We start from the raw sequence: 27,739 nt of genomic DNA on the forward strand, positions 1-27,739 counted from the left end.
GGCTGACATGACTTTGTTTAACTTTATTTGTATTTGTGGCTGGAGTTTTTACAGCCAATAGGTCAAACTATCAGTCAGTGTAGGGCCCTGAGAAGTTGGGTATTTATGGAACATCTAATACGCACAGAATTGTGCTCCATACTGCTTAAACTGTTCCCTAAGTGTCCAATTTGGAGAAGACACCCACATACAGGATAACTGGCGAGTGACGCGGAGTGGCTGCGAGTCCAAGTTATCACTAACGGATGGGGAGCTTGGGCTGGGCACAGTCCAGCGTACTGAACCCTTCCCCCACCGTTTCACCTACATCCAGAGGTGTGTACTGTCAGAAAGCAGCGCCTCCAAGTCTCTTCTGACACTGTCTGGACTCCGATCCGAGGCAGACGAGGAAGCTGAGAAAACCCTGGCGTTGACCCCGTGGAACTGGGCGCCCCGGGAAGGCCAGCGCTGGGTCCAGGCAGGCGGGGCCTGTGCGGTGACCACCCTGGTCCTGAAAAGTCCCAGCCCCGAGCGCCCTCCCTCCTAGACCTGGAGGCCTGGAACAGCTAGGTGGACGTCGGCCCTCTTGCTGCGGAAGACAAAGCCTTTCTCTTCTTTCCTTCGTATTTTCCTACCACCTCCCACCCCACTCCCGCCTTCGGGGCAAAGGCAGCCAGATCCACCCAGGACACATTCTTTGTCCTTATCCCTCTGTGCTCGTCCCACAGCAAGCCAGTCGCGGTCCAAGGCTCCAGAGGCTGCGCAGGAGGCCGAGCTGGGTGGCGATCAGCGGCGTGTCCCTGTCCAAAATCCAGCAGAGCCGCCAGGGACGCCCCAAACACAGAAGGCGGGGCGCGGGGAGGGTGGGGAAACCACAGCAGTAAGGCGCGCGAGCCGGGAAGTGAACGAGGACTGATTCCTGTCGCTTCCCGTAGCCGCCCACGGACGCCAGAGCCGGGAACCCTGACGGCACCTAGCGGCTGACAACCAACCTGCTCCGTGGAGCGCCTGAAACACCAGTCTTTGGGTGAGTCGCGCGACCCCCGGCCTCGGGTGGCGGGGCAGTCGCTAGGGGCGTGGCTGCTCTGAGGGTCTCGCCAGTGGAGGATGGCATTCGGATGTCACGGCTCCTAAATCACAATTTGATGGGTGGGACAGTGTCCAGTCCACCCCGACCCGCAGGTCCTCACCGCGGCAGAGTCGGGGCTGGGTGGCGGGGACGCTGCCTCTGCAGGCGAGGCGCTCCGGGGCATAAGGAATTATCAGGAGTCGCGGCCTTTCTGGGACGTCCCTGGCTGGGGTCAGGCTGTTTGCCCTGGGGTGTCTCTTCGTTGCAAACCCACCCCACCTGGGCTGCTTTCTCACCTGTTCCCTCCTAGCCTGAGGCCGAGCGCCACCTCCAAGTGGAGGAATCTGGGGAAGCTTCCTTCCCGGAATTTGTAGTGACAGTGGAGTGACCTCCATTGCTTTCCCTGCCTCTAACACGGTCTTTAGGATGCCGAGTCATTTGACTGCAGTATTAAACATTACAAAGCGCAAGTCATGTGACTTTGACCGTACGTGAAACTTAAGAGATGGCTTCTTGTGATGCATACGAAGTGTTTATGCTGGCAGGACCTGTCCCTGGGGATACTTCGGGGGTTGCGTGATTTAATGCAAGCCGATGGCTTAAATTGGGTCACTTGCTGGTAATTATACATGTGTATGGCAACTCGGCATCCATTCTTTTTGCTCTTGTTCTTGCTTCCTGAATTGAGTCACAGAGCCAGAGTTTTGAGGTTTTGACTAACGAATTAAGTTAATGACATAGGGCTATATTTAGGTGGTAAACCAAGAGGGATACAGTTTTTTTTCTTAATACAGAAAAAGTGATAGATTTGATCGGTGTGTATTGTTGGTGTGCAGTATAATGACAGAATTGCTGGAAGTAAAATCCAGGAAGCTCTAGTTTCATTTCCCCTTTAGTTCTGCTTAAAGTCGAGTTTTTCCTGGAGCTATTAAATGTAGTGTAGTGTCCATGGGTGCTTTTATCTTAAAAAACGTGGCTGATGCTTTCCAACACTCCCCTGCCCTGTGATTTTTTTTTTTTTTAAGCAACAGAGAAAACTGTATCTTAATAGTATTAAAAGTATTGGATTTTTCCCTACTTTGATTTGTTTAAATTGGAGGAGGAAGAGCAATTCTTTTTATTCACAATAATAATAGCTAACATAGTTCTTACTCTTTTGCTATTTTGTTAACTCAATCCTCAGAACAAACCAATGATGTGAATACTGTAATTATTCTCATTTTATGGAAATGAAAAGTTAAATGAATACCTCTGATAATTGTACAGGACTGTTTGATTAGTATTTGCCATTAATTAATTAATTATTTATTTTTTTTGAGATGGAGTCTCGTTCTGTTGCCCAGGCTGGAGTGCAGTGGCACAATCTCGGCTCACTTCAACCTCCGCCTCCCGGGTTCAAGCAATTCTCCTGTCTCAGCCTCCTGAGTAGCTGGGACTACAGGTGCATGCCACCACGTCCGGCTAATTTTTGTATTTTTAGTGGAGATGGGATTTCACCATATTGGTCAGGCTGGTCTCGAACTCCTGACCTCAGGTGATCCACCCGCCTTGGCCTCCCAAAGTGCTGGGATTACAGGCGTGAGCCACCATGCCTGGCCTATTTTAGTATTTTTAATAATAAATTCCATGTTAGAAATTTTCTACTGATGTATTTTTTAAGTCAATATTTCCTACACTCACAATCTAAAATTATTTACTATATGAGCACACTGGTAAGAATGGGAGGCAGATCTTTGATTGTAATAACATTCTATTATTTGGTAAATATCAGTAACATAATATATAATTTAAATTTTAAAATAGGATATGAAGAAAAATGCTACATGCTTACTTTTCTTTTCCTCTATTTTTACTTTACACAGGGCCAGTGCCTCAGTTTCAATCCAGGTAACCTTTAAATGAAACTTGCCTAAAATCTTAGGTCATACACAGAAGAGACTCCAATTGACAAGAAGCTGGAAAAGAATGATGTTGTCGTTAAACAACCTACAGAATATCATCTATAACCCGGTAACTGATTTCTATAAGATAACTTTTTACCTATGCCAGGACAGATCCAATAGAATATTAATTATCCATTGGGAGACAGGGCAAGAATAAAAGCCAGTGAACATATTTAAAGCACCTACTATGTAATAGAGATGGTGGTGGCTGCTGACTACAAACAGCTCTTGTCCTCTAGTGGAGGAAGAAGTCACAATGATAATATGACATGATGAAACGGTGTTATGAACAGGGAACGTTTGGGTAAAGTGGAGGGAATGCCAACTTTTGGTGACGGGAGGAGGCTCAGCTAATCATAAATTGTAGTTTTTAAAGGAAAATGGATTTCTTACTCTACAAGTTTTTCATTTTCTTTTTTAGAGCTGTCCATGAGAAGTTAATGTCTCGATCTTTCCCTCAGCCTTTCAAATACTGCTTGGCACTTGAGCAGGGAAAATGTCAAAAGCCAATGGGGAGATGGAGAGTGCGAAGTAGTAAAGGTCTCTTGCAGTTCAGGCTGGTCTTAGAACCCCTGAATGACTGTAATTGCTGGAAATTGCCCTGTAATCCTGAGCAGTAAAGAGCTTGTTTTAGTTTTATGTGGTGGTGAGAATCTTTAGGACTGTCTGGTTCCCACTTATCTGAAGCTGAATCCTGAATTGAGGTCTGAAAAAGGATAGCCACTTTTTTAGTAAACCCCCTAGAAGATTCTTGGGCAAAAGGAAGGGTGAGAATCCTTGAAATAAGGCCCTAAAGCAGTTTTGTTAGTGTGTGTGGGTTCAAGTTTTTGTCATTTACTTTGTAGCTGTAATTCCTTTTTCCCTAAGTTTTAATGTCATTGTGTAAGAATGAGGTATCACTGCTGTATCAAGCAAAGTCAGTTTTAGGAGAAATAGCCTTTCAGTGGTAGTAAGTTTAAAAAAGATGACTTCTGGAAGTGGAAGCTTGTGAGACATTTAAGATGACTTTGCGCATGTTAGAGTTAAAAACATCTCAAGGTTGTAAACTGATTTCCTGCAAAGATCTTAAAAAAACAACAACAAACTAGGCTGCCTGCCAGGGGTGTCTGAAGTATCATCTTGGCTCAAGCTGGGAGAATGGATAAAGGTTACACTGTTCATTTCTGCCCTTCACACAGAAAAGAAGATAATTTTATAGGTAAAATTCCTGCATATCTTGATTCTAGCATACTGATGATTCCTGTAGTTTCTGGGGTCAGTACTCTCAACTACTGAGGTGGAACAAAAATAAGTAGACTTCATTTCTTGAGGAAGGGGATCTGGAGAAGTCTTTGTGCTCTAGCGCAGAAAATGCCTTCAGTCCTGTGGCATGGCCTGGATGCTGTTCTGAGGATAATGCATTTCCAAGGGAGATATTTTTGGCAAATAGCTTTTTTCTCTTTCTTTTTAAATTTCTCTGTTTTATTATCAGTTCTCACAAAAGAGTAGGAAAGGTTAGAGTTAGACTGAACTGAATGGCAAAAATATTTTGCTCTGTCTTTAAATTTCACTACTGTAAAATATTTATAGTATTAAGGGCCCGTATTGCACTGAATTTCTCTCATTTGTAGCTAGTTGCCTTTTCAATGTTCCAAAAAAAAGGCTACAAATAACTTATTTTATTTATTCAATTAATTTTTTTTAAAATTTTTTTGAGATATAGTTTCCCTCTGGTCACCCAGGCTGGAGCGAAATGATGCAATCTCAGCTCACTGCAATTTCTGCCTCCCGGGTTCAAGCAATTCTAGTGCCTCAGCCTCCTGAGTAGCTGGGACTGCAAGCATGTGCTACCATGCCCGGTTAATTTTTGTGTTTTTAGTAGATATGGGGTTTCACAGTGTTGGCCAGGCTGGTCTCAAAACTCCTGACCTCAGGTGATCTGCCCATCTTGACCTCCAAAAGTGCTGGGATTACAGGCGTGAGGCACCGTGCCTGGCCAACTTAGTTATTTAAAGATAATCAGTTAATATATTTTATAAGCTAGACTTAGGAAAACTGTTTTCGGCTGGGCGCGGTGGCTTACGCCTATAATCCCAGCACTTTGGGAAGCCGAGGCAAGTGGATCACAAGGTCAGGAGATCAAGACCAGCCTGGCCAAGATGGTGAAACCCCATCTCTACTAAAAAATACAAAAATTAGCCAGGCGTGATGGCAGCCTCCTGTAGTCCCAGCTACTCGGAAGGCTGAGGCAGGAGAATCACTCAAACCTGGGAGGTGGAGGTTTCAGTGAGCCGAGATGGTGCCACTGCACTCCAGCCTAGGTGACAGAGCGAGCTCCATCTCAAAAAAAAAAAAAAAAAAAAGAAAAACAAAACAAAACCCACACACACACACAACCTGTTTTCTTGAATCATGGTTGTTTTGTTACTGATAGGTTCAATGAGTAAATATATTTGTTGAGTGTCTGTTGTATTCTTTTTTTTTTTTTTTTTTTTTTTTTGAGACGGAGTCTCGCTCTGTCACCCAGGCTGGAGTACAGTGGTGCGATCTCGGCTCACTGCAAGCTCCGCCTCCCGGGTTCACGCCATTCTCCTGCCTCAGCCTCCGAGTAGCTGGGACTACAGGCGCCCGCCACCATGCCTGGCTAATTTTTTGTATTTTTAGTAGAGACGGGGTTTCACCGTGGTCTCGATCTCCTGACCTCGTGATCCGCCCGCCTCGGCCTCCCAAAGTGCTGGGATTACAAGCGTGAGCCACCGCGCCCGGCCCGAGTGTCTGTTGTATTCTTTATTAGGCATTATAAACACACCACCACTTTTTAATTTTTTTTTTTTTTTGAGACGGAGTCTTGCTCTGTCGCCCAGGCTGGAGTGCAGTGGCGCGATCTCGGCTCACGGCAAGCTCCGCCTCCTGGGTTCACGCCATTCTCCTGCCTCAGCCTCTCCGAGTAGCTGGGACTACAGGCGCCCGCCACCACGCCCAGCTAATTTTTTTGTATTTTTAGTAGAGACGGGGTTTCACCGTGGTCTCGATCTCCTGACCTCGTGATCCGCCCGCCTCGGCCTCCCAAAGTGCTGGGATTACAAGCGTGAGCCACCACGCCCGGCCCACTTTTTAATTTTTATTTCATTAATGTTTCCAAATTTTTTAAGACAGAGGCTTGCTCTGTCACCCAGGCTGGAGTGGAGTGGTGCAGTCTTACCCGACTGCAACCTCCACCTCCTGGGCTCAGCCTCGCCAATAGCTGGGACTACTGGCATGCACCACCATGCCTAGCTAATTTTTGTATTTTTTTGGTAGAGACAGAGTTTTACCATGTTTCTCAGTCTGGTCAAGCACTTCTCCCGCCTCGGCCTCCCAAAGTGTTAGGATTACAGGCGTGAGCCACCATGCCTGGCCTATTTCTAATATTTTGGTCCACATTGGTGTTAGACCAACTGTCCACATTAAGTTTTCTTGGAAAAGATGAAGTAAATATTGTAACTGGCCTATGTATTTTTTTCCCTATTTAGTATATTTCTTTGACTAGTTCAACTGATAGAATTCCAAGACTTAAAAAAGTCAGGCTCTAAGGCTGGGCCAGAGGCTCATGCCTGTAATTCCAGCACTGTGGGAGGCCAAGGCTAGTGGATCACTTGAGCCCAGGAGTTCAAGACCAGCTTGAGCAACACAGTGAGACCTTGTCTCTCTATAAAAATACAAAAATTAGCTGGGGATTGTGGTGCACGTCTGTAGTCCCAGCTACGAGGAAGGCTGAGGTGGGAGGATTGCTTGTGCTCTGGAGGTTGAGGCTGCAGTGAGCTGTGAGTTTGACACTATGCTGCATTCTGGGTGATAGAGCAAGAACCATGCTCAAAAATAAAAATAAAAAGTCAGAGGCCAGGCACTGTGGCTCATGCTTGTAATCCCAGCACTTTGGGAAGCTGAGGCGGGAGGATCATTTGAGGTCAAGAGTTCGAGACCAGCCTGAGTAACATAGTGAAACCCAGTCTCTACTAAAAATACAAAAATTAGCTGGGCATAGTGGCGGGGGCCTGTAATCCCAGCTACATGGGAGGTTGAGGCAGGAGAATCGCTTGAACCGGGGAGGTGGAGGTTGTAACGAGCCAAGATTGCATAACTGCACTACAGCCTGGGCCACAGAGTGATACTTCATCTCAAAAAAAAAAAAAGAAAAGAAAAAAAGTTAGGCTTCCTTTTCTGGTTTTTTTTTCTTTCTTTCTTTTATTTTTTTTTTTAAGAGACGGAGGCTTGCTCTATTGCCCAGGCTGGAGTACAGTGGTGCGATCTCGGCTCACTGCCACCTCCGCCTCCTGGGTTCTAGCAATTCTCCTGCCTCAGCCTCCCAAGTAGCTGGGGCTACAGGCGCACACCGCCAAGCCCAGCTAATTGTTCTTTTGTATTTTAGTAGAGACGGGGTTTCACCATGTTGGCCAGGCTGGTCTCGAACTCCTGAGCTCAGGCAATCCGCCCGCCTCGGCCTTCCAAAGTGCTAGGATTATAGGCATGAGCCACCGCGCCTGGCCACTTACTTTTCTTTCTATTCAATTTGAATTCATAATTTGGAAGACGGTATCTTTACTTCATACCAGGAATGCTGTCAGTGAAATTTCTTGTTTGGCAGTTCATTATCTACCTATATATTTAATTTTGCTATTGTTTATAGAGTTCTTAAGATATGATTAAATGCTAGCTGGTTAAGAAATTATTTAGAAATGAAACAGAATTGGTTGTTACTCCAAGTTAATAAGCCGCTTGTCAACATGAATCCTACCTGGTACCCCGTTTTCTTAGGAACCTTGCTTCCATGTTTATCCTTTTCTGCTTAGTATTCTAAGTACCTCCCTTTTTACCTTACAATTTAGTCTTAAAACACAACACAGTCAAGTCTTAGTCTTTTGTAACCTGTGAGGTCCCTTCCAGCCTTTGTGCTGTTTTTCTTCTTTTTCGCTGCCTGCCTTCCTGAGAGTGGATTTCCTTGCTAAGGCTCTGCCCTCTGATTTTTCACTCTCTTAATTTCTTTCTTGGTTTTACTAGTGAAATTTTGTCTTTAATGTCTCTTTCTTTTACGTCTTTACCGATCACTCGTAGTTTTTCCATATGTATCCAGTTCCAGCCTTTCACCTAATGTGAACCTCCAACTCTCAGATGCTCAGCCAGCCCTTCAAGACTAGGAGTTCAAAACCAAACTTGCATCTTCCTTCCCAAACCAGCTTTCCTCCTGCAGTTTTCTGCAGCAGCATCCTTCTGCTGTTTAACTTTTGCCTCCTGCCTTGTTTCCTAACACCCAATAGTTGGAAGATAGTCTGTCTTCAAAATTTTAAACTACATTTATGTCCAAACCAGTGGCTTTTCCCTTTTTTAAAAAAATTTTCATCAAAAAATTTTAAAGATAATATGTGCAAATCATTTTTTAAAAATTCAAACAGTATTTAAGAGTTTCAGTGAAACATACATTTTCCTTCTACCCTGGTACTTAGTTTTGCTCCCCAAGGGCAATCACTTTTTACTGGTTTTTAAAAATATATCCTTCCTGAGATAGTTATGAATATCCAAAAGTGTGTGTGTTGTGTATATCACCTTTTATATATCCTATCTCTTTACATGCATGCATTTTACTGTGTAAACTGTTTTCTACCCTGCTTTTTCTATTTGACCTATTTTGGAAATGTCAGTTTATTTAGAACTTCCTCATTTATTTTGACAGCTGCATAATTAGTAGTAAAACTTATGTAAGCAGTCCTTTGTTAAGGGCTGTGTCTTTTTGCGATTATATCCGGTGCTATAGTGTACATCCTTGTGTGTGCATCTTGGTGTGCCTGTGCTAAGTATTTCTGTAGGATAAATCTGTAAAAGTGGAATCACTAGGTCAAAGAGTATGATCCATTTTCTTTACTTATTTATTTTATTCATTTATTTTTGAGACAGAGTCTTGCTCTGTTGCCCAGGCTGGAGTGCAGTGGCATGATCTTGGCTTACTGCAAGCCCCGCCTTTCGGGTTCACACCATTCTCCTGCCTCAGCCTCCGGAGTAGCTGGGACTACAGGCGCCCGCCACCCACGCCTGGGTAATTTTTTTGTATTTTTAGTAGAGACGGGGTTTCACTGTGTTAGCCAGGATGGTCTCGATCTCCTGACCTCGTGATCCAACCATCTCAGCCTCCCAAAGTGCTGGGATTACAGGCACGAGCCACCGCGCCTGGCCCCATTTTATTATCTTTATTTGCTTGGATCCTTCTTAGCTTTTTCAATGTTAGAGATATTGACAGTTGTCCTCTTACTGAAATTGATAAATCCATTGACTGCCTTGATATTATTGCCCTGGACTGACGGATTCTTCTCTCTCCGTTCTCTTCTCACCCCATGTTGACGTTCCCAAGGTCACACCCAGTTTTGATGACTCACCAGCATAGAGTTGTACTTGTGGCTATGATTTATTGCAGTGAAAGGATATAGAGCAAAATTGCAAAGGGAAAGGCACATAGGGTGAATTCCAGGGGAAACCCAGTGCAAGTTCCAAGGTCTCCTCCCACTGGAGTCACATAGGATGTGCTTCCATCCTCCAGCAATGAGCTGTGACAACACTTGTGAAATGTTGTCTGCCAGGGAAGCTCATCAGAGACTCAGTGCCTAGGGTTTTTACTGGAGGCTGGTCACATAAGCACCCTCGCACATATCAAAAAATTCTAGTCTCCCAGAAGGAAAGCAGGTGTTTAGCATAACCATGTTATTTGCATGAACAGTTCAGGTGCAGGAAATCCCCGTTATCAGTTAGGCTGGTGGGTGCCCTTCTAAAATCCCAAGTTCCTAGACACCAGCCAGGGGCCCGCCTTGTAAGGAGGCCTTTCAAGGACAGCAGTCAGGCCTGCCAATGTTAATTCTTTTCTGCATACCTCCTAATTTTAGAAACCACCGAGCCTTTGCTGCCTGACCTGTCCTGCTTTTCAATTTCTTTATCTACTTTGACATCTTTACAAATGATCTTTTTTTTTTTTTTTTTTTTTTGAGACGGAGTCTCGCTCTGTCGCCCAGGCTGGAGTACAGTGGCGCAATCTCGGCTCACTGCAAGCTCCGCCTCCCGGGTTCACGCCATTCTCCTGCCTCAGCCTCTCCTAGTAGCTGGGACTACAGGCGCCCGCCACCGCGCCCGGCTAATTTTTTTGTATTTTTAGCAGAGACGGGGTTTCACCGTGGTCTCGATCTCCTGACCTCGTGATCCGCCCGCCTCGGCCTCCCAAAGTGCTGGGATTACAAGCGTGAGCCACCACGCCCGGCCTACAAATGATCTTTACCCTGACTTTTAAATGTGTGCTCTGGCCATTCACCTAGTGTGTTGTTCTGAGTCTCCAAGTCTTCTTAGCAGATTTGCTCTTAGATTTGCTCTTAGATGTTCTGCCAACGCTTCACACCAAGTGTTACAAACTAAACTCATCATCTTCCTCCTGAAACCTGTCTCCCAGGCCAGGCGCAGTGGCTCACACCTGTAATCCCAGTACTTTGGGAGGCCGAGGTGGGTGGATCATTTGAGGTCAGGAGTTCGAGACCAGCCTGGCCAAATTGGTAAAACCCTATCTCTACTAAAAATACAAAAAAATTAGCTGGGCATGATGGCAGGCACCTGTAATCTCAGCTATTCAGGAGGCTGAGGCGGGAGAATCGCTTGTACCTGGGAGGCGGAGATTGCAGTGAGCCAAGATCATGGCATTGTACTCCAGCCTGGGCGACAAGAGTGAAACTCCATCTCAAGGAAAAAAAAAAAAAATCTGTTTTCCCCCCAGCTTTGTCATGTATTCAGTGGCCTTATGTAGACAGTTTCCTTTGAAACATCTCTTGGACTTCTCTGCTCTTCCAGGGCCACGGCCACCGACCTGGAACGTGTCCTTATCGCTTCACGCCAGGCTTATGGCAGCAGTCAGTCACCCAGATGACTTCCTGACCTCTGGCTTATTTCACCCGCACTGAACTGTTGTTCCTAAACACTTCTTTCGTATGTCACTCTAAAATCTGACCCTGGCCTTACCTGTTTTTAACCACTCCCTGACTACGTGCTGAGAGATGGTCTTGTCTTTTCCTGCCTCTCTGCTTTTGTAAACTGCCATTTCTACCTGAAGTGGCAACTGAAATCATACCTTCTTCATAAACTGTCTTTGGCTACCTCAGAATTCCTTATCCCATTTTCCTGAAGCATTTCTTTGACTCTTCTTTACTGCTCCCCCACCCTTTTTTTTTTTTTTTTGAGACTGAATTTTACTCTTATTGCCCAGGCTGGAGTGCAATGGCCCGATCTCAGCTCTCTGCAACCTCCGCCTCCTGGGTTCAAGTGATTCTCCTGCCTCAGCCTCCTGAGTAGCTGGGATTACAGTTATGTGCCACCATGCTGGGCTAATTTTGTATTTTTAGTAGAAATGGGGTTTCTCCATGTTGGTCAGGCTGGTCTTCAACTCCCAACCTCAAGTGATCTGCCCACCTTCGCCTCCCAAAATGCTGGGATTACAGGTGTGAGCCACTGCACTCGACCCTCATTTTTTTCTTTAAAGATGTTGAATTGGTCAGGGTTTGTAGGTACAAGCAACAGAAACCAACTCTTTAAACAGAAAAGGAATTTGCTAAGTGATAGTGCAGAGTTCTCAGAATCTCTAGCAGGATGAAGAACCAGGCTTGGAGAATAGGTAGCCACAGATACACAAGCATGCTGTAGGACCGTTCCCATGAAGAGGCATCTGTTGTCACCACTGGACACGGATGGTACTGTGTCTCTGCTACTCTACCAATGCCACTGCTCTCTCTGACCCCAGATGTAGCTCCCTCTGACCCTGGATGCAGCTCCCTCTGACCCTGGATGCAGCTCCCTCTGACCCTGGATATAGCTGCCTCTGACCCCAGATGTAGCTTTCTCCAACCCCAGATATAGCTGCTGCCCCCTTGCCAGTGTGAATACTGCATCATTGTGGCTTCTTCTTGTCACTGGTTCTTACTTAATATCTGAGCTGGAAGTTCTAATTGGCAGTTTTGTCACCTGCTGTGTGACCTTGTTGCAGTCTAGATGAGGTCTGATGTTCATAAGGTAGGGGATTTTCAGATAGGGAAGGGGATACCAATTTTCAACAGCCAGATAGAGTATCACCTTTTCACTCTATGTTTCCTGGGTGTCTGTTATGTTTCCTGGGTGTCTGACTCTTACGCTTCTTTCTAGCTGCAGTCTGCCTAATAGAGAGCCTTGCATTTAATCATCAAAAAGGCAAAGCAATATGAATCAGCAAGGGTGTTTTGGCAAATAACACCAAACCTGACTGTGGCGTAAGCTTGTGGTATTGTCTCCAGTGTGATCAGATCTGTATTTTAATTTTTTAAATGTAAATTAATAATGATCTGTGAATCACCAAAGTAGCTGGGAGTAGCCTAGAAAACAATGAATGTCCTCCATTTTCACAGAAGCCATATAGTCCTAGGTTAAATGAGTCGGCAGGCAGCAGGGCACTGTGTCTCATAGTTAAAAAAAAAAAAAAAAAAAAAAAAATTACCGAAGTAATGCAGGATCTTTTCTGAAGTAGAAGGCATGATGAACCCAGAAAACTAAAGCAGCAAGTGGCCACCGTTCTTAGCACAGTTGTTTCTCAAACTGGAACAACCTATGAACAGTTGTGAACAAGGTATTAGAAGTGATGGGGGCCGGGTGCGGTAGCTTATCCCAAAGCTCATTACCTCCCAAAGCAACCCCAGCACTTCGGGAGGATCACTTTGAGCCCAGGAGTTCCAGACCAGCCCGGCCAACATGGCAAAACCCCCTCTCCCTAAAAATAAAAAAAATTAGCTGGGCATGGTGGCACGTGCCTGTAATCCCAGCTACTTGGATGGTTGAGGCAGGAGAATCGCTTGAACCTGGGAGGCGGAGGTTGCAGTGAGCTGAGATCACGCCACTGCACTCTAGCCTGGGGGATAGAGTGAGACTCTGTCTCAAAAAAAAAAAAAAAAAAGTGATGGGAATAGATTGTTTTGTCTCAAAAAGCTCTTTCCAACGCTAAAATGAAACATGTAATTAAAAATATTTTTCTGGTTATAAAAATATCGATGCTTATTATAGATATCTGCAAAGTATGAAAATATATGAAGAAAAAATTAAAATCCCATCACCCCCCGTGAAAACTATTGTTATTTTTGTCGGATTTATTTAGTGTTTTTCCTTTTCTTTTTTTAATTTTTAATTTTTTTGAGTATGTAGTAGGTATATCTATTTATGGGGTATATGGATATTTTGATACAGGATACAGTGTGTATTAGCAAGGTTTTCTTTTTAATGTTTATTTAGTTTAGATCATACTATGTATGACTTTAGATTACTTTCTCACTTATATTACTAACATTTGTGTTATTAAATATTCTGCATAAAGATAATTTTAAGATGAAATTTGATGTTATAAAAACTTCTCATTTTATTAAGAGATTAACGCTATGAAACATGTTGCTATATATTCTTGGAACCAGCTGTGACCCAAAGGATCAATGTAGGGATGTAGGTCCTTCCCCATTCTCTACACACAAAATCAGCTACTCTGATGTGCAGCTGTAGCCCCAGTCTACACTGTCTGTTGTATTTTTTGTTTTCTGGTGTCATGTGCCTCCCACCCTGCTCCTAGCAATTTCCATGACAACAAATAGAGAATTGGCTTCCATAATTTCTCATCTTATTGCCTAAGGCAACAGAGAGCTGTGGGCTCAGCTTGCGGTTCAGCAGCTGCTTTGTTGCCTCTCCTCTGTATGTGTGAGGCCTGCCAGAGCCCGCTTTCCAGACAGGTGAGAGTTCATTCATTCACCATGCAATTACCGATCGCCTCTTGACCTCTGTCCTGGGGAGGTAAAGGTGATGAGCCAGTCCTGCCCCATGCAGCTCACAGTCTAGGCAAAGCTACACGCAAACAAACAGAATCCCAAGTGCTATCATGAACCCTCTGAGAGGGGCTGACTCAGCAGCCCAGGGAGCTTGAAGAAGGCTCCATAGAGGAGGCTGTGCCTCAAGTCGATTTCAGTTTAGGAGCCACCAATTTATAACCACTTTTCTGTGGCCCGTTTTATTTCTTATTTCTTGACAATCAGAAGTACCTTGGGTAGGTCTTACTATGCACATCATAATTTGGGTGAGCTTGGTGTGAGGCTTAACGGTGTGTGGGCTGTACATCCTGGTCAGATGCTCCAGATGGAGGCAGACGGTTGTGATGCAGGACAGGCAGCCACATAGCACAGGTCCCCAGCCAGTGGACTGGGAGGACAGTGTAGACATCTCTGGGGAAGGGGAATGACAAGATCTGGCAGTGTGGCAGGTCCCAGAAAAAAAGGGCTGGGTTCTGGGCAGTGAGGGTGCAGGTTGAGACCTGAATACTGGGTGGAGCCAGCTGTCAGAGCCCACGCCTGCAGACTGGACTGGTCCAAGGCAGGTGGATGCCGTGTCTTGAAGACCCACAGGCACCCACTCATCCTCATGATCATGCAGTTCTCTGGTTTCTAACCGTGCAGTCTGGGTTGCAGTCTGGGAGTCCAGCAGAGAAGAGCAGGCCCTGGAATCCCAGGTGTGGGGGCGTGGCTTAACTTGGAGCTTCCTTCAGAGGCAGTGAGTGCTTGTCATTGTCTCCGTCAGCTTTGGGCCTAGTGTGGCCTTGAACCTTCTGTTGGGATCAGCAGTGGAACAGTAGGAAAAGGAATGAGTAGACATGGCATTGCAACAATTTTTTTTCTGTTAGAATTACCATATTAAGCAGAAGTTTTGCTTCACAAACTCTCAGCCAAATACAAAATACTGTGAATAGTATTTACCTTGTGTCTCTTTCCAAAGAACTCATAGTGGTTTGCAGCTATTGCAAATATCCTGGCCATGCGGTTCCTTTTTATAGCTGTTTGAATAGGAAAGATAACTTGGAAAATGCTGGATTCTGAGCAGATTTATGTGCAGCCTTAAAGAGTGTAGTTTTTCTCTATCAATAATGAGTTTGGGTTGTAATTGCTTAGTAAGTAATTTTGTTTATGTAAACGTACATTTGTTAAAATTTTTTTCTTAGGTAATCCCGTATGTTGGCACCATTCCTGATCAGCTGGATCCTGGAACTTTGATTGTAATACGTGGGCATGTTCCTAGTGACGCGGACAGGTAAAATCACTGTGCTAAAGGAAGGAACATGAATAACCTGTCTTTCGTGATTGTGGAATGATAACAAAGAGTAAGGTGGGAGAGACCATTTAATACTTTGAGGCCCAATTAGCTTTCATCAGCAGCCCTGGCCACGGTGCAGAGGAGACTGGAGTGAATGACTAAATAAAGGTTATTGGGATTTATTTCATTGCTGTAAGTCTGATTTCAGTATAAAAAATTAGAACTGTCAGCTGGATGTGGTGACTTATACATACTTTTCCAGCACTTTAGGAGGCCCAGGGGGGAGGATTGTTTGAGGCCAGGAGTTCGAGACCAGCCGGGGCAACATAGTCAGACCCCCATCTGTAAAAAAAAAAATTTTTTTTAAATTAACTGGGCATAGTGGTGTGCGCCTGTAGTCCAGCTACTCAGGGGCTGAGGTAGGAGGATCACTTGAGCCCAGGAGTTTGAGGTTGCAGTGAACTGTGATCAAGCCACTGCACTACAGCCTGGGTGACAAATAAAAAAAAGAATTAGATATGTCATTAAAGAAAGGAATTGTGGTCAGATGACAGGGACAGTCTAGTTGTAGTCTGACATTCCCACAGCATCACAGATCTAGTTCAGATGGTTTTACTGAATACTTGCTTTGGATACAAGCTGTGGTATCATTAGTGTTGGGCTCAGCTCTGTGTACCTAACACCTGAAGAGCAGTGGTTTAAGATGTGAAAATTAAGTCTCAAGGAGACAGCCCAGGCCTTTTCAGTTAACTCCTTCAAGTCATTAGAGAAGTAGACTCCTTCCAGCTCACCACTCTGCTATCTTGAGGGTGAGGTGAGGTCCCCTTTCCCATTATCCTTGGCAGCTAGATTTCCAGCCCTCACCTCTGTGCTTTGGGTAGCTGGATGGGTGCATGTGTTTGCAGGGAAACAGAGATGGACAAAAGGCAAGTGCTTGCTGACTTTTAAGGCAGTTTCCAGTAGTCTTCCCTGAGCACTTCACTTCCATCTTATCAGCAGAGCTTTAGCTGCACAGGTGGGCCTAGCTGCAGGGGAGGCTGGGAAAGGTAGGTTTTTATTCTGGGCAAATTCAGACCCAGTTCAAACTCAGGGGCTGTGTTACTGAGGAAGATGGAAAAGAAGATTAGGCAGCCAGCTCTTTAGGCCTCATGGTGAATGAACGAGGAGGGATTGGTCAGTCCCTTGTCACTGGGCCTGGAGTGTAGTGCCTGCTGGGCCTTTACTGGTGGATTTCCTTTCTGAGCACTCATGGGGCCCCTGTGTCTTCCCTCATATAGATTCCAGGTGGATCTGCAGAATGGCAGTAGCGTGAAACCTCGAGCCGATGTGGCCTTTCATTTCAATCCTCGTTTCAAAAGGGCCGGCTGCATTGTTTGCAATACTTTGATAAATGAAAAATGGGGACGGGAAGAGATCACCTATGACACGCCTTTCAAAAGAGAAAAGTCTTTTGAGATCGTGATGATGGTGCTGAAGGACAAATTCCAGGTGGGTTTTGGAGAGGGACAGGCTGAGTCCTCATTAGTGAGCAGGAGTGCACAGGGCCGCTTTTCACATTTGTGAGCCCAGCCTTGTACTTCCTACACCTGAGATATAGTTTGTTTGGCTTTGTAGTCTTTCTCCATAAAAGGACCAGGAAGGCACCTAAATGTGAGATGTGGCACCACTACTCTCCAGTCAGTTGTTGCCATGCAGAAATATGGCCCACTGTGACCAGATCTTTTTATTAGATCCTATTTCTCCTAGCAGGGCTGAGTTCCGAATTGACACAGTATTATGTTCATGATGGGAGGGTAAGTTATAATATAACCGCCACCACCCGAAGAGCTAACAAGGGCAATCCCAGCGTAGAAATCAGAAGGGTTTTGTAAATTCAAGTCTTGCCACAAGACAGTTCCGTAGGATCATGAGATTTTAGACCCAAAGGAGATCCTGGAAATCCTTGATGTCAGTTCCATCTCTGGCTTCCTGTCGTGTCTTATACCTAGCGTGTATGTGTACAGTTGAATTTGGTTCCAGAGGCTCTTAAACCTGCTGGCCCTCCGGCCTGTGGAGCTTTCCCACAGTAGAGGTTTGTACCAACGGAGAGAAGACTCGCATGCCTCTGGCGCAGATCCTTTCTGATCTTCCGGATACTGCTCCCGCCCGAAAATCCTTCTGAATCTCCCAAACTCCATTCACCTCTCCCTTCTCTAGCCTTTTGAGCCCGTGTCTGTATCATTCTTTTTAAGTTTTAACAGTTGTGCTTTGGCTTTATGTGTCTATTTTGCCTCCACAATGGGATTTTAAGCTCCTTGAGTCAGAGACTATATTGTATGCTGCTTGCGTTTTCTGCCTATAACCTAACGTGGTACCTGGCATTTGAGAGGGAGGGAAGAGGAGCCTCGTAGAGTGCTGAGGACCTGCAGAAGCTACTTTCTCGTCATCTTACTGTAGTCTGTTGAGGTAGAGATTGTTCCTACTTCAGAATAAGAAAACCGAATTCAAGTATGTTGGGTAACTTGTCCATATTAGTTTATTTAGCAAAGTCAACAGATTTTGAGTGTCTGCCACATGGGTGGTCTCCAGGGACAGTGTTGTGGGGAGCTCGCAGGCAGATCTTTAACCTGGGTTCACAATCTCCAGGGCACCTGTGCCTGGGCTTCCAGGCGACCTTCAAACCCGGATGTCTCAAATGTATGCAGAGGCGCACACAAGCACACGCACATATATTTATGACTGCATGTTTGTCTGGGGAGAGACAGTTCCTGGTGCTTAATCAAATCAGGAACTCAAGTTCGGAAGCACTGCTAGGGTTTTGGGTGCTTTCGGTTACAATTTGGTCAGATGTGTGTGGAGACCTGTGGGAACAGGTATAAAACTGGACACGAGGAAACATTTAAATTTGGATAATAAGTTAACTTATTGTTTTTTTTTTGGTGGTGGGGGGGGTGCTCTGTCTTCTGTATCTCTCTAGGTGGCTGTGAATGGAAAACATACTCTGCTCTATGGCCACAGGATCGGCCCAGAGAAAATAGACACTCTGGGCATTTATGGCAAAGTGAATATTCACTCAATTGGTTTCAGCTTCAGCTCGGTGAGTGGCCTTCCACAGCTTGGGGTCTTTTATGAGGATGGTTTCTGATGAGATGGTAGAAAAAAAATCTTCAAATAACACTTCTATTGACACAAAAAGGACGTATCTCCCTGACTGTAGTATTAATGTTTTGGAAGTGAACTGTTCACACTAGCAGAAGGCTGTTTATCAGCCAGGGCTTCATTGTCTGTAGGATCTCAAACCTTAGTGTGGTTTTAATAAAACACACACTGTTTTTAGCTGGGTAGCAGCTATTTCCTTTGCATGGGTGTAAAATGGAGTATTTCTGTAAGACAGGTTCCCAGGCTGGGAGTGTCTGAGTCAAAGAGCACAGTCACGTGTTGCATAAGGACAGTTCAGTCAATGACGAACCGCATATAAAACCGTGGTCCCATAAGATTGTCAAATACTGTATTTTTACCATACCTTTTGTATGTTTAGATAAGTTTATATGCACAAATACTTACCATCCTGCTCTGGTTGCCTACAGTATTCGGTACAGTGCATGCTGTACAGATCCAGGAGCTATAGGCCACAACCTACAGCCTAGGTGTGCAGTCGGCAGTACCATCTAAGGTTGTTAAGTAATGTTCTGTGATGTTTGCACGATGACAAAAGTCACCTTAGGACACATTTCTCAGAACATACCCCCTTTGTTAAGCAACATGTGACTGTGTTTGCATTGAAAATTTTGATAGATACGAACTCGCCCTTCACAAGGGTAAAAACAATTTGCACACTCAACAGCCATCCCCCCACCTTCTTGTTGACATTACAACTTATTCTCTGTAATGTTTGCCAATCTGATGGGGGGCGGAAAGGACCCCAGTGTCAAGTGTATTTTTGGATCATAGTTTTCAAGCATATTTTTAGTATCATTTATAATGTTTTTATATGTCAAACAGGTTATATATAGAAAATATTTTCTACTGGATGTTACAAATTAATCTTTATTATCTTTTCTCAGGATTTACAGAGTACCCAAGCATCTAGTCTGGAACTGACAGAGATAAGTAGAGAAAATGTAAATATTACATCTTTTAATGAGCCACTGGTTTAAAAATGTTGTTTTAGCTGCCATGTTAATGAAGTGGCAAGAAGGCTGGGTTTTTGAAAATTATGCTTTTAGAATGCAAGTAATCATTTGAAAATTGAGATACTTGCGGTGCCAGGCAAGCAGTAAGTTTTTGCTGATGATTCACCTGTCAGTTTATGTAACTGCCACTCACTGCTCTTACGTAAAAAGGACTCTCTCACTCTTAACTGCTGAATAGTACTGTTCTGGGGTATTTCTAAATATTGAACATCAGCCAGTGCACTGGCAAATGAACTTCCACGTGTATCTTCAACCCCTGGGAGAATAATTGCAATTTAAAAATGCACCGTTATTAATGGAGAAAGTGAGGTCTTACCGACTGGCACGTTCACACCTCACAGACAGAATAGAATCTCAGCATTCTGGGGGCACCCTGGAAAGGACAACTAAGACACGTTTGAAGTTCATGCAGTGCTGGGTGAACGTAGTGGCTCCGGCCTGTAGTCCCAGCACTTTGGCTGAAGTGGGAGGATTGCTGAGCCTAGGAGTTTGAGGTCAGCCTGGGCCATATAGGGAGAACCCCATCTCTATAAAAAATTAAAAAATTATCTGGGCATGGTGGCACATGGCTGTGATCCCAGCTTTGGGTGGCTGAAGTAGGAGGATGACTTGAGCCCAGGAAGTTGAGGCTGCGGTGAGCCATGATTGAGCCACTGCATCCCAGTGTGGGTGACAGAGTAAGACCCTGTCTCTTAAAAAAATTTCATACAGTTCTATGAAAAATTATTAATTTATGGTGAAGGATAAAGGACTCAGATGAGCAGGGATATCAGACTCCCTTCTCAACCTGTGTAGCCCTTCACAACACCACACCATCCCATCATAAAGCACAGCTGCCTGGAGGCCACACCAGAGTGGAGCAGGAACATCCCAGGCTCCGGCCAGGCTCAGCTCAGCACAACCAAGACTTCAGCTTATAAACTAGAATTCTTCCCCTTCTAACATTCTTGTGTTTTGTTTCTTTTCCAATAGGTTCCAAAGTCTGGCACGCCCCAGCTTGTGAGTATTTTTGCCTGGGTTATTTCATGTGGAATATTTTATAAAGTTGCATAGAAAATGAACAGTTTAAACCGTGGAGGGCAGCTTCATTCATTCCATTCCTTACTGTAGAACTGTTTCCCTACAGCCTAGTAATAGAGAAGGAGACATTTCTAAAATCGTACCCAGAACTGTCTACACCAAGAGCAAAGATTCGACTGTCAATCACACTTTGACTTGCACCAAAATACCACCTATGAACTATTTGTCAAAGATTTGAAGAGCCCCAAATTTTCTTAACTCTATATAAAAATTAAGTTGTAATGAGCTGTTACGAGTAAGCTGTACCCACAATAGAAGCCCAAAGCAGCCCCCTCTGCATTTGTGTGCCGTCCCTGGACAGATTCGAGAGTCAACCAGGCCTGCCTCTGAGCCATTCCTGTGTATTTCCTCAGCACCTCCCAGCTTGGCTGCTTCCCCTTCAGGCAGAACACAGTACTGCCTCAGACCCCAGGCACAGGGGGCCTTCCTGGGGTGTTTCACTCATACAGAGGGCATCGGGTCCCACCCTGTCACTCATTTCATCGTCTAAAATGTAATCAGTGAGTGTTTGCCTTGAGCCAGGGACAGTGCTGCTGCAGGGGACCCAGCTGGGACCAAGGCAGACTCTCTCTCCCCTCCTGGGATTTATAGGGTCATGGCTCTGAAACACTCTGTAGTGTTCTTTGGACACGAGTTTTCCCTGGAGATCGCTTTCTGCAGGCCTCTTGGTCCTGACTGTGGCTTCTTTTCAGAGCCTGCCATTTGCTGCAAGGTTGAACACCCCCATGGGCCCGGGACGAACTGTCGTCGTTAAAGGAGAAGTGAATGCAAATGCCAAAAGGTCAGTATCCTTGGGTACCAGTCACAGTGCAGATACTTCTGTGCCTGTTACTGCCTTCCACCCATGAATGGTCTTGTGAGCTAGAAGTAGGGCTAGTGTCAGAATCTTCATGTCCAAAGTGAGATGATTCAAGCAGGAGGAAGTTAGATTGCTAACAGCCAGTTGGCAGCAGAGCCAAGACTACAGCCCAGTGTTCTGACCTCGGCTTTTTCTGGCCAGACAAGAGAGTGGCATTTTTGTCCACAAGGCCTATTCTTGCCATGTAGAACTCCAGGGCAGCCCTGTAAGATCAGGCAACATCTTTTCCCTTTTTTTTTTTTTTTTTTGAGATGGAGCCTCACTCTGTCACCCAGGCTGGAGTGCAGTGTCGCAATCTCAGCACACCACAACCTCCGCTTCCTGGGTGTTCAAGCCATTCTCCTACCTCAGCCTCTGGAGTAGCTGGGATTATAGGCGCGCCACCACGCCCAGCTACTTTTTGAATTTTTGTATTTTTAGTAGAGACAGGGTTTCACCATGTTGGCTAGGCTGGTCTCGAACTCCTGACCTCAAGTGATCCGCCCACTTCGCCCGCCCAAAGTGCTGGGATTACAGGTGTGAGCCACCACGCCCGGCCCAGGCAACATTTTTTAGGGCCCCTCTTATCATGTGATTTAGAAAATTTCTGCTTTAACAATTTTTTCCACAGATGTCCAGCCTTCTGAAAGCTTGAAATCAGAGCTATTTCCTAGAAAGTGGCATACTTTCAAGAAAGAAGGAACACGGGTAGATGATGAAAAGAGAATACCTGCTCGAGAGGATCCCAGGCTCCTGCAGCCTGAAGTAGTCATTCAGTTTAGCGTTAAACCTTCAATTTCTGTCCAACCACATCTCAGCCTCAACGCTGATTTTAAAGGGTTTTTTTTTTTTTCGTATTTTTATTTTGTAAGTAACGAATTAGTGGAATGCTGACTGAGTTTAAAATTTCAACTTCACCTGCATTCCCATGTCCATGTGGATATGTGCGTTTCATAGAATCATAGTTCAAGTCTGGTCATTAACATTGCTCAAACTGCCACTGCTCTGTCCTACTTGGTTAATTAAGGTGTTTTTTTTTTTTTCTTTCTTTCTCAAAAGCTTTAATGTTGACCTACTAGCAGGAAAATCAAAGGATATTGCTCTACACTTGAACCCACGCCTGAATATTAAAGCATTTGTAAGAAATTCTTTTCTTCAGGAGTCCTGGGGAGAAGAAGAGAGAAATATTACCTCTTTCCCATTTAGTCCTGGGATGTACTTTGAGGTGAGGTTACAGTTTTTGAAAATGGGACAGCAACAAGAATCCTGGGAGCAGGGGTGGGATAAGTGGTCCATTTAAATCAAGTCCTAACTCAGTATGTGGAGGTTGTGTATGTTTTTTGTTTACTTGGAGATTGTAATTTGCCCCTTTTTATAATGTGGGCAATCAGTATAAATGGCAAAGCCAGTAGAGTGTCAAATTATGTGCACTGGAATTGACATTTGTCATCATATTAAAATTCCTGTGTAGCCCCATATTGATAGGAATTTAACCAGGAAGGTTGTCTGAGGACTGGAGTCACACATTTAATCGTATAAGTGGACTTGAGGACGTGGAGACCCTAAAACTGCTTGCTTGCACTGGCCATTATCTCCCATCAGGGTAGACGGTTTCAGGTGGTGGTCTTTTCTCCTAAGGAGTTAGTCTTGTTTGTATGTATTCAAGGAAAAAATACATCAGTCCCTTGGAACTAAAAGGCATGTAGTCCTGAGTCCCCAGATAGGTGAATATTGTAACACATACCTTTCCCAAAATAAGCTTCTGGGATGCTGAGCAGAGAATAGTCTCCTTGTGATGCGGATGCTGGGTGGTTGGCCAGCCTCAATCACCAGCTGAGGTGCCACTGCCTCACACAGTCACTTAGGGTCACTGGTTTAGGTTATAATTCTACAGCATTTTAAACTGACACATCGTCTGGACCATGTGGGTTCTTGAGGACTCATCAAAACCCGTTACTAAAAGCATGAATATCAGGCGGAATAGATAGCAATGTGACATTCGTATTTATCCCTAAGTTCCAGTCCAATGCAGTGCCCTAGTATGTGGAGTGTAGACAGATGTGGGCTAATCATGGAAGGTTCCCTGGAAGTTGTGGATATTGGTTTGGAATTCAGAAAGCTGAGAAGGATGTGGAAGGCTGAAGGTTGGCTTTTCTAGATTTAGGGCATGATTTGAACAAGTCCTTAGAGGTGGGAAGGGGAGCACAGGGTTGTTGGCTTGGCAAGAGTCAAGGAGTAAAGGGTGACTTGGAGTTCACTGGAGGGAAACAGAGGTGAGTGCTCTAGAAAGAAGTTGAGCCTTGTAGTGGGTGACAGGAAACCAATGATGTAACATGTTTTTGACCTATCTGCGCCCCAAGTTTGGATCTGCTATATTAATATAAAAAAAGACAATAATGATACATTCAAATAATGCTGAAAAATACTAAGATGAAAATATCTCCAACTTCATAGTTCAAATCATACCATTAGAATTAGGTGAACCACGTTCCAGGCATTTTTTTTTGCAGAGGCAGTGAAAAGGATGGCTGGCTGAAGGAATGAATAGATGAATGTTATATGCTTTTGAACAATCGTCTTTTCCATTTAATTTTCTAATTCAGGAGCAGTAATTATCCTCGTGTTGATCACTGTTAACGATTTTCTGTACTGACAGGTCCTTTCCAGGGGCTTCCATCTCTTGCCTTTTAAATATGCTTGCACTGAGATTATCTCAGGTCTTTCCATTATGCCATTACTGTCATTTTAAATCTTCTTGCTGTTTCAAACACACTTTAGTTGTATCTACAGTGTTTTAAAAACAATCTCATTCAGTGTTGTAATTTCATCTGTGGGCCCTTCCTCTGGATGAAATCCATGTTCCTCCCAGCTGTTCGGCAGCCTCAGATGGTTGTGAGGGATTCTGTTCTGTGTTTTCTTCTAGGCTGGGGGGTCTTGCAAAGGATGTGCCTTCTTTTCATTTGCAGTAGTCTGCTCACCCGGAAGCATGTCATTTCTTTGCCACTTGCTTGTAATTCACTGGCTTTGCACTTGCTCTGATACAGTACAGGTAACCCTCTGCTGCCAACTTGGTTTTCCTTCTGAGCTATAGCATCAGGCTGTGTGTTTTGTGTTTTCCTGAGATTTTGCTAAATATATCCGGGGTCCCTTCTACCTGGTTGGAACTGGGATTCCCACCATTCTTGTGGGGATAGAATCTCAGGTTACACCTATTTCCCCAATCCTCTGTAGCCACAGAAGCTTCATTTTGGCCAGCTCTGTTATCAGAGTGCAGGACTTGGGCTGAAATTTCCTCCCCTTCCTGATTTTCCTTGACAGTCCTTTCCACTGCTCCTATCAAAATGAAAACCCTCAACTTGCTGCTTTGCAGATTCAGGTTTTGTGCTTCATTCTGGCCTCTGGGGGTGGGCCCGGGTTAGCAGCAAGGCTGAGATGCCCCTCTTTCTTCTGAAGCCTTCATGGGGGCGAGGAGCACAGGGAGAGCTCAGTGCAAGGCCTCCCAGTGGCCTTCTCAGAGTGGGTGGAAACCCAGCCTGGCACTGGCAGCGTGGCACCAGAAGTATGAAGAAGTTTAGGTGCAAAGGTGATGTAAAAGGCTAGTAGGTCGTTTGGTTTTTCATTGTTTGAGTTTTGGGCATAGATGACTGTGAAGGGCAAACACTGCCGATGGATCTGAATGAATTTGCCAGAATGTGCACCACTTCGACTTACGGGATATCTAGCTTTGTGGGCTTTGGACAAACACACTGAGGCCAAGATGTGCTGAGCTTATGGAATCAGGATCACCAAGCAGCTGTAAAAACCCTAGCAAGTACCTTAAGCTGCTGAAATTTCATATTGTCTGGTTTGTTCATGGTCCTAGAGTTTGAGGCAGAAAAGTCAGGTTCCAAGTCCCTTGGTTCCAGGCTACTGGCTGGAAACAGCATCTCAGTGAACTAAAGCAACCATATTAGGAGTGTTCCTGCTTTAGGAGAGTCCCCGGCATCGGCGAGGAGGGGCAGCACTCTGGCTTTCCAGGAGCAAGGGGCAGGATGCGGCCGAGGGAGAGGGGCTGTGTTGAGGAAAGGAGGGCCGCAGGCCCTGGGGATGGTGTGAGGTTCCAAACATGTCCGAGTCACTTCCCTGGGTGGGATGAGGTAGACAGTGCCACCCCCAGGGACACTTTAGTTAGATTAGGGTCTTGGAAGTCACAGAAGGAAGTCAGCAGCAGCAGGTTCAACTTTTCTATGTATAAAGAAATCAAATGGTTTACTCTGACACCCTGTTAGTATGTAACAAACACAGAATTTTAAACTAAAGAGAACCACTAATGGCATGTTTCCTTTCCTTTCAGATGATAATTTATTGTGATGTTAGAGAATTCAAGGTTGCAGTAAATGGCGTACACAGCCTGGAGTACAAACACAGATTTAAAGAGCTCAGCAGTATTGACACGCTGGAAATTAATGGAGACATCCACTTGCTGGAAGTAAGGAGCTGGTAGCCTACCTACACAGCTGCTACAAAAACCGAAATACAGAATGGCTTCTGTGATACTGGCCTTGCCGAAACCCATCTCACTGTCATTCTATTGTTTATATTGTTAAAATGAACTTGTGCACCGTTAGGTCCTACTGGGCGTTCTCAGTCCTCGCCATGAAGTATGGCAGTGTCTAGCACTGAATGGGGAAACTGGGGGCAGCAACACTTATAGCCAGTTAAAGCCACTCTGCCCTCTCTCCTACTTTGGCTGACTCTTTAAGAATCCCATTCAACAAGTATTTATGGAGTACCTACTATAATACAGTAGCTAACATGTATTGAGCACAGATTTTTTTTTGGTAAAACTGTGCGCGAGGAGCTGGGTTATATACTTGGTGAAACAAACCAGTATGTTCCTTGTTCTCTTGAGCTTCGACTCTTCTGTGCTCTATCGCTGTGCACTGCTTTTTCTACAGGCATTACATCAACTCCTAAGGGGTCCTCTGGGATTAGTTATGCAGCTATTAAATCACCCGAAGACACTAATTTATAGAAGACACAACTCCTGCCCCAGTGATCACTCTCATAACCAGTGCTCTATCGTATCCCATCATTGAGGACTGATGTTGACTTACATCATTTTCTTTATCGTAATAAACATGTGGCTCAGCTGCAAGCTTTACCAAGTAATTGGCATGACACTTGAGCACAGAAATTAAGGCAAAAAACCAAAGCAAAACAAATACATGGTGCTAAAATTAACTTGATGTCAAGCCCAAGGCAGCTGATTTCTGTGTATTTGAACTTAGGGCGAATCAGAGTCTACACAGACGCCTACAGAAAGTTTCAGGAAGAGGCAAGATGCATCCAATTTGAAAGATATTTATGGGCAACAAAGTAAGGTCAGGATTAGACTTCAGGGATTCATAAGGCAGGCACTATCAGAAAGTATACGTCAACTAAGGGACCCACAAAGCAGGCAGAGGTAATGCAGAAATCTGTTTTGTTTCCATGAAATCACCACTCAAGGCCTCTGTTCTTCAAAAGATTATTATCCATCATCATTAGCAACTGAGATCAAAGCACTCTTCCGCTTTACGTGATTAAAATCAAACCTGTATCAGCAAGTTAAATGGTTGCATTTCTGTGATTTTTCTATTATTTGAGGGGAGTTGGCAGAAGTTCCATGTATATGGGATCTTTACAAGTCAGATCTTGTTACAGGAAATTTCAAAGGTTTGGGAGTGGGGAGGGAAAAAAGCTCAGTCAGTGAGGATCATTTTATCACATTAGACTAGACTGGGGCAGAACTCTGCCAGGATTTAGGAATATTTTCAGAACAGATTTTAGTTAGTTAGATATTATTTCTGTCCATATATTGAAAAGAATACCATTGTCAATCTTATTTTTTAAAAAGTACTCAGTGTAGAAATCACTAGCCCTTAATTCTTTTCCAGCTTTTCATGTTAATTTATGCAGAGTCTCACCAAGCTCAAAGACACTGGTTGGGGGTGGGGGGTGCCACAGGGAAAGCCGTAGAAGGCAAGAAGACTCGAGAATCCCCCAGAGTTATTTTTCTTCATAAAGTACCATCAGAGTGCTTAACTAACTGAGCGGTTGGAGACTGTGAGGCATTTAGGAAAAAAATAGCCCACTCACATCATTCCTTATAAGTCTTAAGTTCATTTTCATTTTACATGGAGTAAAAAAATTTAAAAAGCTATTAGTATTTATTAATGAATTTTACTGAGACATTTCTTAGAAATACACACTTCTATACTAGCAAGCTCTGTCTCTAAACTGCAAGTTGGCCTTTTGCTTGCCACATTTCTGCATTAAACTTCTATATTCGTTTCAAAGGCTTTTAAACTCAATGTGAACATTCTACGGGATTGTTCTTAGATGCCTTTAAAATGGGGGCAGATTTAATTTTATTTGAGCCCTCACTTTCCAACTTTACCATGACCCAGTATTAGAGATTAGGGCACTTCAAAGCATTGAAAAAAATCTACTGATACTTACTTTGTTAGACAAGTAATTCTTAGTTAACCACCAATGGAACTGGGTTCATTCTTAATCC

At 44.5% G+C, this 27,739-nt stretch overlaps 1 protein-coding gene across 5 annotated transcripts; it reads left to right on the forward strand.

The window, feature by feature from the left end:
- On the forward strand, positions 1-26,792 carry LGALS8 (galectin 8). 5 transcript variants are annotated; one of them, XM_055234434.2, is made up of 10 exons: positions 1-1,006; positions 2,911-3,058; positions 15,017-15,105; positions 16,386-16,596; positions 18,065-18,184; positions 19,152-19,208; positions 20,253-20,279; positions 21,053-21,141; positions 22,258-22,423; positions 25,532-26,792. In XM_055234434.2, the coding sequence occupies exons 2-10, from the start codon at positions 3,014-3,016 to the stop codon at positions 25,679-25,681; spliced, it is 954 nt and encodes a 317-aa protein (XP_055090409.1). In that variant the 5' UTR covers positions 1-1,006; positions 2,911-3,013; the 3' UTR covers positions 25,682-26,792. The 5 variants fall into 5 exon arrangements, with proteins under 5 accessions (XP_055090409.1, XP_055090411.1, XP_063469523.1 ...); XM_063613453.1 differs by having other exon boundaries at positions 998-1,161; XM_063613452.1 differs by lacking the exon at positions 1-1,006 and adding an exon at positions 1,470-1,667.
- The last annotated feature ends 947 nt before the right edge of the window (positions 26,793-27,739 follow it).

The sequence above is a fragment of the Symphalangus syndactylus genome, chromosome 19 (assembly GCF_028878055.3).
Source record: "Symphalangus syndactylus isolate Jambi chromosome 19, NHGRI_mSymSyn1-v2.1_pri, whole genome shotgun sequence".
NCBI classification, from domain to species: Eukaryota; Metazoa; Chordata; class Mammalia; order Primates; family Hylobatidae; genus Symphalangus; species Symphalangus syndactylus.

Excerpts from the sequence above, each read along its gene's own strand:
- LGALS8 (XM_055234434.2), top strand. The coding sequence starts at position 3,014 with ATGATGTTGTCGTTAAACAACCTACAGAATATCATCTATAACCCG. Across the intron at positions 18,185-19,151 it reads TTGGTTTCAGCTTCAGCTCG|GATTTACAGAGTACCCAAGC; the intron begins GTGAGTGGCCTT and ends ATCTTTTCTCAG. Across the intron at positions 21,142-22,257 it reads GTGAATGCAAATGCCAAAAG|CTTTAATGTTGACCTACTAG; the intron begins GTCAGTATCCTT and ends CTTTCTCAAAAG.